The sequence below is a fragment of the Colias croceus genome, chromosome 24 (genome assembly GCF_905220415.1).
Source record: "Colias croceus chromosome 24, ilColCroc2.1".
NCBI lineage: Eukaryota > Metazoa > Arthropoda > Insecta > Lepidoptera > Pieridae > Colias > Colias croceus.
The window spans coordinates 5,718,349-5,735,298 of NC_059560.1; the positions used below are offsets into that span (position 1 = coordinate 5,718,349).

The following is a 16,950-nucleotide window of genomic DNA, read 5'->3' on the forward strand; positions in this document are numbered from 1 at the left end:
GTGAATAAAAATTGCATGTTACGAATATATAATTTTAATTTTTAATAATTATTCATGTTGGCATTACCCCAAAAATTCAAAGCAAAATTGAGTAAGTTTAGAAAGTGTGCTAGCAACACCAGTACCGCCCGTCGCGCTGCGCGTGGTAATCAGCTATGAAGTATGAACTAATCATTTCAGTTTTGTTCATTACGGAATAAATTTTCTCGTATCATTTAATTATAAATTCGATGATTTGTGACAAAATTAGTGTAGTGAAAATGACATTTATAATTTAATATAGAACTATCAATATTAGGTGTAGCTATCTGTATTTATTTGTTATAAAAGTGTTATAATTCAGTGAGTATTATGAACTTTGAGGACTATGAAACCCTCCCGACCCAGAATTCCATCACACACATGACAGCCGGCGCTATCGCAGGGGTGATGGAGCATTGCGTAATGTACCCGCTGGATTCGGTCAAGGTGAGCTATCCTGAACTGGCAGAGTCTGCCAGAATTATATTTCGATTTCATTTGACAACCTAACCTAGTATGACAACGAGTGTCGGCTGTTACGCCACCACTTGATCAATTGTTATGTAAAAAATAGATTCTTACTTTCTTTATTTATTTGGTAACCGAAGAGTACTGGACTGGAAAGCAAATTTTGAATGTATGACACGTGACCAAACTTGATATAACTATGTTTTTCATCTCGTTAAAATCACTATTTTTACCATATTTTTCAACCAACTATAACTCGAGAAAGTGTATATTTTACGTAAAAGGAATTCATTAAAATACACCTGTAGTTTATCAAAACAAAAAGGTTATGTCTAAGTGAATGTTTATATTTAAAATGAGATATGTTTTCTATTTAAGATAAGAACCATGGAAGTCTAGTTGGAAAAATAAAATAGAAAGTTATAAAAACACAGTTCCTTATCAAATTCCTATTAGAATAATGTTTCCTCATCCACAAATCAAATGTTATGACTGAATTCATTGATTGGTAAACATTTTATTGTTTTTTCCATTTTCTGATCATAATTATTATATATTTTAAGTTTATTTGTAATAGAAAGTAAAACACATGGAATTATTTTACTGCTTTATTGTCATAAAGTAAATACAATGCGGGACAATCCTTTTCACTAAGTAAATTTTGTTAAATCAAAATCACAGTTAACTGTTGATTGTATCTACTATCTATACTAATATTATAAAGCTGAAGAGTTTGTTTGTTTGAATGCGCTAATCTCAGGAACTACTGGTCCGATTTGAAAAATTATTTTGGTCTTAGATAGCTCATTTACCGAGGAAGGCTAATAGGCTATATATCATCACGCTAACACCAACAGGAACGGAGCCACGCGGGTGAAACCGCAGGGCGCGGCTAGTATTTAATGAAGTAAAATTGTGTTTTTAATGATGACTTAATGTAAAAGATGTCAGGAAAACAAGTAAAGTATTTTATTGTAAACATGATCTTATCGCTAGCAATCTCTACTCAATATAAAGTGAGTCAATCCATCTTTATGTTTGGATAATAGACATTAGTTATGATTTTTGGGTTTATATGCAGAAACTAAATTGTCTCTATATAATTATATTTATTTTGTTAATTTATTATACATACTACCTCTTTATTTTCTACAAGATAAGTACATCTTATGTGAGGATATCATATATTTTATTAACGATAGTTTTACACCCATGGTGTAGCTAGAAATTAAATACTAAATGTTAGGCATAATATTTGGCATTAGATACCCACTACTTTCAAACTTAAAACTTTCAACTTAATAAATAGCATTCAAATTGGTTCATTTGTTGTGAGTGTTACAATGCCATACTAATTGCAAAATCATATGCTAAAATTGCCTTTGTTTGATGGAATGAAAAGATGGCAATAAACTTTGTTATAAATGGAATCTATTACAATATAATATAAACATTGATAAAAAAACAAGAAAAATTCACAAAACATAATATTAACAATATACAAAATAATTATAAGTTCAATCAAATTTTGCAATTATATGATACAAATATGAATATTTATTAATATTTTTCTTATAAATTGATTGGAATTTATAAGAATGTTTAAGAATTTATATTTTATGTTCAAATATTACTAATAAAACATCAAACCTCTTGCATTTATATTATGTGAATCACAATTTAATTTTAACTCCCAGTGTCACAAAGCATTAAAAGAAACAAAAAATAAGTTACATGTACTTTATTGTATTTAAATGAGGAAATAATCGGCTTTATTCGACTTCTGCCAGCAAACCTGAGTTTGATAAGCGGTGTCACAATCATCTGTACCTTTCTTTGTACCGCATGCTCTTAAATGGTGTTCGGAGCGTTTTCTAAAATCATCAGGCAAGAGAGCAATAACGGCTTCCACATCAACGTTCCCTTCTGACATCATTCCAGCGGTTTCCATGGTACATTTCATGTAGCACTTTAGTTTGTCGTCCGGTGTGAGGTCAGCTCCCTTGTTTACTCCTTCGACTAAGGTCAGGTCCACTCCTGTCTCTGACGCACAGCTGTCACGAAGCATCTGCGCTAGTTCTGCCATTTCTGCGTCCATCGCTAGACTTGTACTTATTAATAATGTAAGAAGTAGTGATAAAAGATAGATACCCATTTTGAAGTTTTAAGTTCCCTTGCCAATGTTGTTAGTTGCAGCTCCTTTTTAACAGTGGACAGGATTTAAACGGATTGGTTTTATATAAATGTTCAATGTCATCGCACATTGTTGATGTGATATGTAAATTGTAGGTTGCTTTCTTCAAAATGTATGATTAGTAGATCTGTTTGTATTAGTGTGGGGTGTAATTTTTATTACCACTTTTGTAGAATCATTTTGAAAAATTGTATGCTTGTTAAATTGTGGATTGCTGGCAATTTTTTAAATTGTTAGCAGCGGATGCGAAAGATTATGTTTTAATTATGTAATTTATGGAGTATTTTTTGCATATTTACAAATGTATATGAAGTAAGAAGTGATTTGAAATAGACAGTAATGACTGGTCTATGGGCTAACTGATACATTATAACTGTTTATTAAATTTAACAATTTTTAAGTTAGATAATAATCATTACTTAAATAACCCTTGTGGATGTAGTTTAGGCATATGACTCGTGGCAAGTAAGGATTGCAATATTTATATAAATGGTGACACAAATAAATCAGAGCAAAATTCAAGCAGAAATCCAAGTAAGGGGACTTTATATTAAAGATTTTACTAATCTTCTGTATTTGATTGCTATTAAACCGATATTTTGTACAATCTCGCCTTAGCCTACGGTCTGACACAGCTGGTCTCCTCGCCCACGCGATTACCAGATGTGGATGGTCAATTACCCTCTCTGCTGGACCTAATACTAACTACACACCCTGATAATTATCAGGTGACGGTCACCGCCCCAATCGGGTCCTCTGACCATTGCTTGATCAGAAGTGTGGTGCCAATCGAACGTGCAAAACGGCCGGAACAGGCAACCTGCCGCCGTGTCTGGCATTATAAGTCGGCAGATTGGGAGGGACTGCGACTTTTCTATGCCTCCTACCCATGGGGTGGTGTTTGCTTCTCTCACGATGATCCCAGTACCTGTGCAGACGCTGTCACCGATGTGTTGCTGCAAGGTATGGAACTTTTCATTCCATCCTCTGTAGTACCCGTCGGTGGCAAGTCAAAACCCTGGTTTGACCGTTCTTGCATTAAGGCGTCTCGCCGCAAGCAAGAGCAGTTCGAAGCCTGGACCAATGCACTGGCTACTCGTGATCCCAACGTAGCAACTTATAAAAAGAAATATAACTCCGCCTCTAGGGCCTACAAAAAAGAAATCTCCGCAGCGAAGGCTGCCTATATTGAAAGGTTAGGTCATAAACTTGCGCAACTCCCATCTGGATCTCGAGCATTCTGGTCACTGTCCAAGGCAATCCAAGGCAACTTCAGTCAGTCGTCATTTCCACCTTTACGCAGGGGTGACAACACTCTGGCTCACTCTGCCAAAGATAAGGCCGATCTCCTGGGCGCAATCTTTGCGAGTAACTCAACATTGGATGACGGTGGAAAAACACCGCCTTCGATTCCCTGTAAACTAAGCTCAATGCCAGAAATTCGGTTTTCACAACGAGCTGTTCGTAAGGCACTCTGTAACCTAGACACATCCAAGTCGAGTGGGCCGGATGCAATCCCTGCTGTAGTGCTCAAAACTTGTGCTCCCGAGCTTACTCCAGTGTTAGCGCGCCTATTTCGACATTCCTACACAAAAGCAGTAGTACCGAATTTATGGAAAATCGCTTTTGTTCACCCGATTCCTAAGAAGGGCGATAGATCTGATCCGACAAACTACAGACCCATTGCCATAACCTCCTTACTCTCCAAAATAATGGAAAGCATTATCAATAGCCAGCTCTTGGGTTATCTAGAGAAAGACCAGCTATTGAGTGATCGCCAATATGGTTTTCGCCGCGGTCGCTCAGCCAGCGATCTCTTGATCTATTTAACCCATAAATGGGCGGAGGCTGTCGAGAGTAAGGGGGAGGCCCTGGCTGTAAGTTTGGATGTCGCCAAAGCTTTTGATCGGGTCTGGCACAAGGCGCTCATCTCCAAGCTCCCCTCCTACGGACTTCCTTCGGGACTTTGTAACTGGGTTACCAGCTTCCTCTCAGGCAGAAGCATAGAGGTCGTTATCGACGGTTTTCGCTCTGCTTCTTTGCCTATTAATGCCGGTGTCCCTCAAGGCTGTGTGCTATCCCCCACGCTGTTCCTACTGCACATTAACGACATGTTGCAAATATGCAACATACACTGTTATGCGGACGACAGTACGGGGGATGCCTGTTACTCCGGCCATTCACAAGTCTCTAGGACATACGTGGAGGAATGTCGAAATAAACTTGTGAATACTATCGAAACAACGTTAGATCAAGTTTCTGAATGGGGAAGGCTCAATTTAGTTGAGTTTAATCCCAAAAAAACACAAGTCTGCGTATTTTCTACTGAAAAGTCCCCATTTCTTGTTTCTCCCCGGTTTCAGAACACTCCCCTTAATATCTCACCGAGCATTGCAATCCTGGGTGTCCAAATATCGAGTGACGTTCAATTTCGAGGCCATCTAGAAGACAAAGCCAAACTAGCTTCTAAAAAATTGGGTGTGCTCAGCAGATCTAGGAAGTATTTCAAACCAGCTCATCTACTCCTTTTGTACAAGGCACAGGTTCGTCCACACCTGGAATACTGCTCCCATCTGTTTGCTGGCGCCCCAAAATACCAACTTCTCCCTCTAGACCGTATTGAACGTCGGGCAACTCGAATAATTGACAACCCTAAAATATCCGACAAGCTTGATCCGCTCTCGCTCAGAAGAGATTTAGCATCGCTCTGTGTTTTCTATAGAATTTATTATGGGGAGTGTTCTGAGGAACTCTTCGGTCTAATCCCACCCGCTCAATTCCACTACCGCACCTCCCGCCAGAAAAATAAGTTCCACCCTCACCACCTCGATTGCTGGCGGAGTTCCACAGTGCGTTTTACGCGAAACTTTCTCCCGCGAACTGTGAAGCTCTGGAACGACCTACCAACGGCGGTATTCCCGAGTTCTTACAACATGGAGACTTTCAAAAAGAGTGCCTTTAAGCACCTGAAAAACCGGCAGTAATTTAAATAAATTCCCGTGATATCCCTCTCTTTCCTTTTTGAGGACAGCAACACATCCTCTTCCCAGTGGATGCTTATGGGCGGCGCGTTTCGCTTAACATCAGGCGACGCGTCTGCTCGTTTGCTTTCCTATTGCATAAAAAAAAAAAAAAAAAAATTTTGTTTCCATTGTAAAAAAATGGATTATATCAATCAGGGATAGTGCTATCTAATAAAAAAATAATGTGTAAACTAAAGGTCTCTACTTCCGAAACTTCTATTATAATATTAGGATAGTTAGCTAGTAGCCTACTGAATAATTTTTTTTGCCAGTTTTACTCTACCATGTTTGGTTGTTTCAGACGCGCATGCAATCCCTGCGATCGGCACACAATGGCAGCATCGTGGAAACGTTTCGCTATATGGTGCAGCGGGAGGGCCTGCTCAGGTAATTGTTAATTAGTTTATGGGCCAACTTCACAAGGGGCAAGGTTGGGCGAGTAGAGGCAATCACGATAGAGGGCCTAAATGTCTATGATCGGCAGTCATTGTAGATGTTTATATTCATAATCGCTGTGTTGGCGGCAAACGTCAATAATCATTTGTTGGGCCAACACTGCCAATTGTGTATAAGAGGATTGTTGCAGGGAAGTGAGATATTGCATGCGAAAGCAAGCCAAAGTTTGAACATTATCCAGAGATAGATTATCAATCCTTATTCTTCGAAAGTCGTCCCTATACGCTAATGCAGCATGACATGCGTTATGTAGTCATGCATGAATGAGCATTGATCGATGTTGAAAGAAAAGACATACATACTGTAACAGTTCTATTAACCAGGAATAACTATGGAACAAGAAGTTCCACATTAGTACTACTACCCAATAAAGAAAATGTGTAAATATAGCATTACGATATTAGTAAGTCGCGGTATTCAAGTTGGTTGCCAAATTCCTATTGCCTAAGTAACAGTTCGTTTTCCTCTTTGGCCTACGTATTAATGCATTTTAAAGAAATGCTAGGAACCTTTTACATTCTGCCCATATTTGCGTCTTGGTCACTTGGTTGCAATTTACACCAATTTTTGCCAAAGAAATTTGTATTATTTTGATCTCAAATAAATTAAGTAGGTATACAAATGGATTAAAAGAAAGTCCTAACAATTGATGTTTATTATGCGATCGATTTCCTGGGTAGGTTTTCAAGGACACTTACAAGGGCACCCGATTAACATATAATAGGTATCGTAACTACGAGTCGGCTTAACAATATAGAAAAGATATAGATATTAATTGCTAGTGTATTTAGCACATACTTTATCTTGATATAGATTGTTAAGCTTACCACTGTCTGGTGGCATGTGGTTGTCGTAAAGGCAAACAGATTTTTGCATGTACAATAATTGTACAGGGTGGAAATTGTCTATGGGCCCTGGGTACTTGAAATACTGGAGATAGCAAAGTTTGCTGAAATGCTTTATTTATAAAAGGACATAGAACTGTATTAAAGGATATTCGAAAATTCTCTAGCCAATAAGTAGTTAAGCACTAGTTTCCCTCCAGGGCCCATTGAAAATGTCCACCCTGTATAATAGTAAATTAAAAAAAAGTAAACATACCTATGCTTCATTTTCGCATACTTTTGCGGAAATTATTATAAATGATTTAATATTAGATAACAACATACTCGATGGCAGTAACATCTGTGTTAATATTTATTGTTCGTCTCAACAGGATTACACTGTGACGATACGCTATCAGTCTATTGTTTACAATAATCACGGCAGTATTCTGTTTTACCATTATTTAGAGTAATAAACTCAAACATTTATGTATTCTATTACTTATTAGACTTCTACTAGAAGCACTTTTGAATCGTTATAACATAGTTTTACCAATAAGCTCCGATTCGAAAAGCAGTGTCTACGGAGAATAACCGGCAGGAAACTCTATATTTGCTCTTTTTAATACTATCATATAAGAAAGAAAGAAAAATATTTATTGCCATATTATGTTACACACACTTAACAACTACTTATATTACTAAAAAAAATATACAATAGTTTACATGGCAATCGGGTCAGACTCAGCCATGCTGTCGGGTATACTTACTTATAACGACTTTAATAAATACAATATGTAGTTTCGATTTTCATTAACTGGTCGATTTTCTTTGCTATAGTTGGATTTGTGATTAACTTGGCTCCTTGCTAATTTCAAGTTTCCACTGATTTAAAAGCAGATGTCTTCAATTGCAACGCCGTCGTTAATTACATGGAAACATATACATAAATCAATGAAAATATTAATCGAGATGCCGCGTAAAACATTACATAGAGTTTAGAAGGCGTTCGTTTACAAACAATTTATTTCTAACTATCAGAAAAGTACGAAGGACATGTCATTGACACTTACAAGTGTAAACTTTAATCTATTCTACACAGAAGTTAGTTTTTAAGTACCTACATAGATATTGCATTTGTGTCTGTCTTCAAAACGGAAAATAATCTCAAAACGAACAATAAATAAGTAAAAGACGTTATGATAACAACAAAACACGTTCTGTTAATGATGATATGAATTTCCCTCGTTTTAAACAATATGTACTTACTTTAATACGTAAAATAAAATAGGTATTTTTAAACCAAGAAATAATTAGTTATTTGATATTCACTGTTTTAAAAGTTATCGCAACAATTACGACTATAAAACTTGACTCGAATAAATAATTTGTTACTAAAAATAAATCTACCCAATTCATATAATATTACGCAAGTTTTCAATTGCATATCAACAGAAATAGGCTCTTATCATTGTTATCAAATACGTGAGGTGACAAGATGCACAACCTGAACACACACATTGACAAAGTTGATAACACACACGCACATTATCTGAAAATTGGCGGATTTTTAACAGAGTTTATCGCTAATGAACTAATTAGGTTTTAAGAATTGGGCCTGTTTAATGTAAGTTTTAGATAATGTGTTTGTTCGTTTTTTCCGATAATGATGTATAGCTGTTTAGCTATTATAGATATTAATAAGAAGAAACAAGCGGCCGGTTTGTTACAATTAAAATAATTATACGTTTTCGTGTTATGAGCAAGTTAATCGTCAGACGCATTGGTTCAGTGATATATTGCTATCTTTACTATTCATATCTTATCTAAACTACGGATACAATCTTATAAAAATGTAGTAAAAATTATTTTATTACGTAACAAAGATAACTATGCCACTGCCATATTACAAGATTACTGACTGGCGCGTCGTTGCTCTGTCTTTCCCTTATCAATTAGGGGTATGCACTCAAAATTTCATGAAGCCAGCCGATTTGGGGGAGTTTAACTTCAAACGTCGTATGTATTAGATATGAAGCAGCCAGACTTGTAAATCCTTCCTCATATGAGAGTCTTATTTATAGGACACAATCAATGTACTAACTTCCGCCATAACACAATGCATGTGTGTTTTTCCTTTGTATATCTGTCCTGCTCTCATAACGTCATATACAATGACTAAACATAATTTCAATAAGTGGTAATCTATTAGGTGCATTGTCGAGATTTGTATGAATACCTTTAGCATTCTTGTCGATTTATATAAATCAAATTTTGTCTGTTGCTAAGCAAAATGTAAGAAGCGAATGAAGAGAAGTTGTCTGTAAAAATGCGCCATATTTTTGATATTATGCCTAATTTTTACGCTTCTTACGGCCCTTCATAGAGAACTGCTAACGACGCCGGAACCGAAATGTGGGAGTAGTTTTGCTGAGTTAGCTTATAGTCTTATATGTTTACCAAAAATAAAACAAAAGTTACTCAGCCAGTATGCTCATCGTTAAAAAAATATTGCCTTTAATCAGGTTATATATGAATTTATTAGCTTCAAGGCTACATAGTAGAAAGTTGAACACTAGGATTCCGCACATAAGATCATGCCACGTGAATCAGCTTGCTATAGTAGTTTGGCGACTTGAGCCTGCATCCGCTCACATCACAAGTGATTCGAAAAGATTTAGCTACAAAATTGCTAATGGATTGACAGGTTTATAACTAGATTCTAGGTGGACATTTACAGCTCTCAATAAGGTGGTGTTGTCTATTAGATTGTGTAATGAATTAATTATTAAAATATTGTTTAATGTATTAAAGCAACGTAACAGCATATTGGTAAATATTAATTGCAAATAATTGTGTAAACTATAAGTATAGCACCTTGGGGTACACCAATAGTGAAGTAACGTCAGGATGAGTTTTATTGATAGATACCTACTGCCTTCAAGTTCAGGGCGTAATACAAAATTACTACACAACTTATTTACACTTGCCTGCAATGAAAACCAATCATTATCACAAAAATAGAATATATCAACGATGTCAAAAGCTCTATTAAAATCTAAAACATAAAATACTATAAAATTGGGTTTTACCGCTCTTGAAGACGTATAGCAAAAATAATTATGGACTTTCTCAGTGATTACTTATCGTATATGCTACATCGAAATTGATATGGACTGAGGTTTGTGCATTGAATACAACACAATCTAATCTGTGTACGTGAACCATCAGTATACAATATTGTAGCGATAATTATTTCATACATCATTCTTTGTGACAGTTTGCGATATTATGCGATTTCAGTTTGTAGGTCTAGGTCAAAGAGTTTGGTATAAGGTAGCTAATAGCATTTTTCATTTCCAGGTATAGATAAAGACCTACCTATAATAACAGTGACTTGATGACATTTATAAAATCAACGTTTGTACGACATTATAGTTAATTTTAGAAAGTAAGAATAGTTAGACAGACTGATTCAATTGCATTTGCAAGAAATTAAAAGTTCATTATAATTTTCAATTACTATTTCAAATCCTTCTATCTTCGTGATGTAGTACCTATCGATTATTTTTAGGTGAACACTTCAAACTTTTCTCTCCAATTTCATTTAAAGTATTGAAATAAAAGATTTATTTTAAAAAGGACGAAATAAGGAGGTAATTTTTTCGCCTCAGTCACTTAATAGCATTCAATGAATTAATGACAAAAAGTCGCGGGAGCTAAGACCGGTTGAAATCGTTATGTAACCGAACCGGTACAAGGTTAACTAAATCACATATGGATTAAAGCCTTCGAATAAAGAATGGCGGGATAACATTCCCTGCATTTTTGGGAACGGGTCTTTGTATAAATGAACGAAGAAAAACAAATTTTCTAAAAAATAAATAAAAATACCAATGTTGAATGTTGACTTCTCTTGAAAAATTATAGTGACCGTTACGGAGATTACGGTTTTTTGCATAACTATGTATTAATTCAGATTTATCATGTGTTAATATGTTATGTGTTAATTAAAATTAATTAAATCTATATCAGGGTTTGTATGTTTCAATTTGATCCATCTAATGTATGATCTATCGTAATGTGTAACAATTTTTTATTTGTTTCATTAAAAATTATTACAAATTGACTTTTTACAAATAGGACACAAGATTTCCTTAATTCTTAAATCATCGAATGATGTACAATAACATTGCTCGCAATCCGTTACCTGATGACTTCTGAGTAACGTTTACACATTTTCACTAAATACTCAAGGAAATAATCTGAAGTACTGATAAATTAACAAGAACGTGTAAAATAGTGGGCACAATGAATTTTCACGCTACATAAGGACACATCAGTCAGAAGCTAGTGGTGACGCGGACGTTTCGGCCAAATATTTGATATAACGTACCAATTTCAACATGTTTTCTAGTTGTTATATAGAATTGCATCATGTTTTCATGGCTTTGATATCCTGAGTGTAGTTACTAATACGCAATTCTGCCTTTAAGAAACTTGAAAATTTGTCTCCAAGATTATGCTGGTTTTTACATAAATTTATTTTAAAAATAAAATAAATAAATAAATGGCTGGAAATTTAAAATCTAACCGTTATTGAAGTTTTTTCGTGTAAAGTTAATTATATTTATTTGAAATTCGATGTATGCAAATTTTGTGCAAAAAATATGCATAAAATATGTTGGTACCTAAATACCTTTCTCGTGAAATCATTTTACAAGGAAATCATACGCAAATATCAATAATAGATTTTGACTTCGAAGAATTAATACAGTGACTCTATTTTATAATAGCCATTTAGAAATCCATATACTAATATTATAAATGCGAAAGTAACTCTGCCTGTCTGTCTGTTACTCAATCACGCCACTACTGCATACTTAAGCAATTTGCATGAAATTTGGTAAAGAGATATTTTGATACCCGAGAACGGACATAGACTACTTTTACCCCGGGACATAGGATAGGTTTTATCCCGGAAATCCCACGGGAACGGGAACTATACGGGTTTTTCTTTGACTGCGCGGGCGAAGCCGCGGGTGGAAAGCTAGTATCAACCATATAGGAAGCATGTGTCCTTGGTAACAAATATAGGCTGACGCTGATGACTATGTTAAAGTACCTAGTGCAGAAATGGAAATGATGAAAATATTTTCTGAGCAGAACAAAAGAATGCTAAGGCAAACTATAGCAATTGTATTCCTGTGATCACAGGAAGTTGGTTTTGTTGAAATTGAGGAAGAAACTTTACTAGCTTGGCTTAGAAAGTTACGACTTTTGATCATAGGTATATAGTACCTTTTTTTCTTTATTATAATATGTATATCGTTTTTGTATAGAAGATAAGAATACGAGTTATTTCATATCAGCTTTTCTTTCATATTTATGCACTTACATTACTTAATGAATGTGTAGCTTATTTACTTAAAAATGAATTTTCTTTAATAATCCTCAACCTTCATAGATTGGACGTTTTTGATGAATCATGGTGATTGTTCTACGTTGTTTTCGTGTGCAAGCTATGTGACATGGATAGAAAGGTCAAGTTCAGGGTTGGATCTTGTGCCTGGCAGGGATTTGCCCTTATCGTCAATTCAAATTATTCAGCAAGAAATCTGGTATAAATATTTACAGATGTTATGTACATATTTAATTTCTCCAGCACAAATCGCCAATTGATTGGCATGCAAATATTAACAATAATGTCTATCACTAGTTCACTACATAGTAGGTATAAAACAAAGTCGCTTTCTCTGTCCCTATGTCCCTTTGTATCTTTAAAACTACGCAACGGATTTTGATGCGGTTTTTTTAATAGATAGAGTGATTCAAGAGGAAGGTTTTAGTATATAATATTATTAGGGGTTAGACAAAGCGGGCGAAGCCGCGGTCGGTAAGCTACTCATGTCTATAAATTAATAAATATCATTTTTACAATGAAATTTCAATTAATACCCTTTTTACAATTATATGTCAATTAACACATTTATACAATTTAATTACATAATGTTTATTAGAATTATGACAAGTTTGTAATTTGTAAACGTCCTATTGGGAAAACATTTTGATATATTTTTATTTTTTGTGAAATGAAATGAAATGAAAATTGTTTTAATCTACTTCTGTGTTTTCATCTGCATTTACAAATAAATATTACCAATGTAACTATTCATATTTCAAGTAGGTACTTGTGCAAAAGAAAATTGCCATCGATTAATTATTATCCTTGGCTCAATAAATTGTACCTAAAAATTAAAATGCAATATAAATAGCTTCAATCGAAATAAAATTTGTCGTTGAAGAGTTAATTGTTCTAATTACCATTAAAATATACTCGTGAATAATACAGCGATTGTCGATTGTTATTTAATCAAGTGTACTTATCTACGCGATAACGACAACGTGTTAATTCTAAAATGTTTCTTATTACCTTAATTATAAAGACTACTTTGCTATAATATGTAATATTATACAGGGTTAGTTTTCAATGACCGGCTAAATTTTCAGAAAAAGTTCAAAAGTTCAGAATCGATAACATTTTAGATGTAATGAAAAAAAAAACATTTTTTTTTTAAATTAGATTTCATTCTTGTCCGCCACTAAAAAGCGAACGTGTGGACATTACAAAAGCACAATTCAGTTCAACAACCTAGATAGGTAGAAGTTAGCACACACATAAATTTGGCGATGCGCGCACGCACATAAGTGCATTGATTCTGGCGGTGTTTACGATTTAGGAAATTTTTAAGACATTTTCAAATGAATGCTATTATTTTTATTTTATTTTATTCGACAATAATGTTTCAAATGTACCTTTGATTTAATATCTAGATCTTAATTTAAATTTTGGCTGGTCATTGAAAACTAACCCTGTATAATATGAAAGAGCCGGTGACTATTTACATGTCGTATTTTATGGTAATCTTTGGGTGTATGTAATATTAATTACCTACTGGGTATTACTATTATGCTTTGGAGTAGAAATGTTTTTATCAGTGTGATAGCTGACTGAAGAAAACGGGATGAAAATTGAGTTTTGATGTCAATGTATCGTGTAAAATATTGAGTAAATTTAATAAAGCTAAAAGAATTTTTATAAGGCTTTCCTTTTATGTTTACTTCCAAGCATCCAAAAAAAAAAAAACAATGAAAAAATGTGTGTGTGCCGAGCACACAGAAGTGTAAATTCTTTGGCAAGATTCAAAGATACCAAAATCGTTGCCTTACTCCATGATGTGACGGTATGGTCATGACGCGGCCTAATCATTTTAGTCTCAACGGGCTTATAGAAGTTTCACTTCAAAAAATTAGCTATATTATGCTACATGAAATTAAATTGCTTATGAGTTACATTTTTCATTAATTTTAAATTTCTCGCCGCAACATAAGATAACAGATTCCTACATATTATAACAAGCAGAGATAAACATAAAAAAATATATTTGTATTGCTAAACCAGTTGCTACTCGTTTAACTCATAAATAAATATTAGCTGAACACTTGTCGGCTAATAATATGATGTTTGCGATGTGGTTTGTGCGGTTTCCTCGGTTCTGATAAGAAATGGGAGCATTTGATATGGTGGAGCGTCTTTGTTAGGGGTTTTTTCAACTACCCTCAACAAAATGTATGGAATTATTAAAATGGTATTGAAGGAAATATACTGTGGTTTATTGGTTAGATATATGTTTAAGTTATGTATTTACGATTTAAGCATATTTTAGGACATATTTAAGTACATTGTCCTCCAGTGAACTAACAAATAATTTAAATTGAGCGCTATACTAGTTTTGATAATTCCTTTTAAATTTTGTTGAAATATTTTAGTGCATATTATGTAATAAATTGCATTTTTTTGTGCGCCGTAACTATGTGTATGCGTATGCGCTGAATAGTGAGACGAATTGATTTAGTTTATTAAGCTTAAAAAATGTATAAATATTTCAAGTGCCTTTTTATCCTTTTCTGACAGTAATGTAACTAACTACCAGGTTTTATCTTTACTACTCAATTTTGTACATAAAAGGCATAATTATAAAAATATTGGGAAGAATAGCTTTTCTGATAACTGTAAAATATATTCACGCAGATTTTCAGTTCCAAAGCAAATAGATTACCCAGTTTATTCTAACAATGCGCATTGAATGCCATCTAGATCATTTTAGCATGACAATAGAATATTTTGCGCCACCAGTACCCGCACGATGTCTTATAGCAGTACGTATTATTTCCAGTGTGGACAAATCATAGTGCTAAATAGGGTTGTTGAGGATTCCTTTTCCGCTTCCGCATAATGCGGAAGTTCCGCAATATTTTGGGTTCCTCAACCGTTACTGCATCCTCAAAAATAAAAATAAAAAATTCCTCTTCCGCTATCGCTTTCTCAAAATTTTGTGGAAATTCATGAGGATGCCTTATCTATGGCAATTGGCAACGCACTCGCTACGCGCAGCGCTATTCCAGGCCAATTCGATCGGGTGGCCGGGCCGAGTCGGACTCTAATAGATGAGCTTTTGTTTATGCATATAACTCGACAAAACCTAATCTAAATAAAAAAGTGACTCGACTTGATTATAATTTCCTATCATCCTCATCCTCATCCGCTTCCTCTTCCGCTTCCTCATCCTCATGCTCTTCCTCAAAAAAATATCCTCATCCTCATCCGCATCCCACAAATTTGCGTGTGAAAATTCCTCTTCCTCATAATCACTTCCTCAACAACCCAAGTGCTAAATATGTCGTCTAGCGCCATCACTTTCCCACACTGGATATAAAACTGCTGTAAGACATCATGGTAACCACTCAGACCTTGTTAAGTATCGATTGTGCCCGCGATACAAATTTCGATGACCTTGGACCTATAATTTTATCTACAATAGGTCGGGAAGTTATAAATAGCATTGCTGTTTGCTAAATCGTTTTTTGCTTTGTGAAGGATTCCGCCTGGAAATTTAAATTAATCAGAATAGCGTTAGACTCTTCTTTAATACATTTTGGAAAAACGATATATGTAGTAGCAAGTGTGTGTTGCTTTTGATTTTTTGCAAAAGTATGTTTGTTAATTGGCCTTTCATTGATTTTGAGGGTATGATTTTTGTGTCTGGAGAGGTAGAGAGTTATACAGGCTTTTTTACCGCGTTGAAGTCTCAATCGTATTGTAATTTTTTTTACCCACGTGGGCGTACAATTAGTACCTAATTAATTGCATTATTCAGATATGTGTCATCATGCATTTTAAAAATTTACATATTGCAGTAAGCATTATCGGATTTATCTTATCTACTTCATTGATCATCATTAACAAATTTAAATTAGTAGGGAATGAATGAATAGACAAAATTTCTGTTCTTTTGGTCACTTTAATTTTTCTGAATTACTAGTATATGGCATAAATACACTTCACGTCATTTATCAAGATTTGTATAGGGTCCATGTTATCTGTCTTTCTCACACAAACTCGCCTCTAAAATATTTTTCCAATGAAACAAATGCCTGGAAGGATACTATAAGCCTCTATATCTGCTCCTACCCCACAATACTAAACATTAAAAGGTCTTCCATAATCAGCCCATTATGTTCCCAATGCGTCACGGGCCTTTCAAAACGTCTTGATATTGTCTAAATATCATACACTGTATATACGTTTCCCGATTCAACGCATTATTTGGTGCGTTTGTTGCAAAACATGTTCATCCATTGCTCGCATTGTTGATAATAGCGCATCCTGGTTTATCTTCCGCCCAGCGATGTAATACTAACATGGCTTACTATTGTTGATACTACACTACCGTATTTAGTATTTACAAGCTGATGTACTACTGCAATGTTCACAGGCAATGTTTAACTTTGCACCTGTTTCATTCATTGTCTTTTTATTGACGTAAACAGTTGTTCGACTTTTTCTTATATCATCATAGTTTTTTCTCTCTCTACGTTATAAAAATTAAAAAGTAGATACTAA

At 34.6% G+C, this 16,950-nt stretch overlaps 2 protein-coding genes across 3 annotated transcripts in view; one reads left to right on the forward strand and one right to left on the reverse strand.

Annotated features, from left to right (window-relative positions):
* Window positions 1–112: 112 nt before the first annotated feature.
* Window positions 113–16,950, forward strand: part of LOC123702674 (mitoferrin) — a 39,510-nt gene continuing 22,672 nt past the window's right edge. For both annotated transcript variants that reach the window (XM_045650441.1, XM_045650440.1), the window contains exons 1-2: window positions 113–468; window positions 6,008–6,093. In XM_045650441.1, coding sequence (XP_045506397.1) covers window positions 352–468; window positions 6,008–6,093 — 203 coding nt within the window. In that variant the 5' untranslated portion in view covers window positions 113–351. The remainder of the gene's footprint in view (window positions 469–6,007; window positions 6,094–16,950) is intronic.
* Window positions 2,214–2,684, reverse strand: LOC123702675 (general odorant-binding protein 69a-like). The gene has a single exon (XM_045650442.1). It carries the CDS (start codon window positions 2,642–2,644, stop codon window positions 2,240–2,242), a length of 405 nt encoding a protein of 134 aa, XP_045506398.1. The 5' UTR covers window positions 2,645–2,684; the 3' UTR covers window positions 2,214–2,239.

Coding starts and splice junctions, on each gene's coding strand:
- LOC123702675 (XM_045650442.1), bottom strand. CDS start 2,644: ATGGGTATCTATCTTTTATCACTACTTCTTACATTATTAATAAGTACA.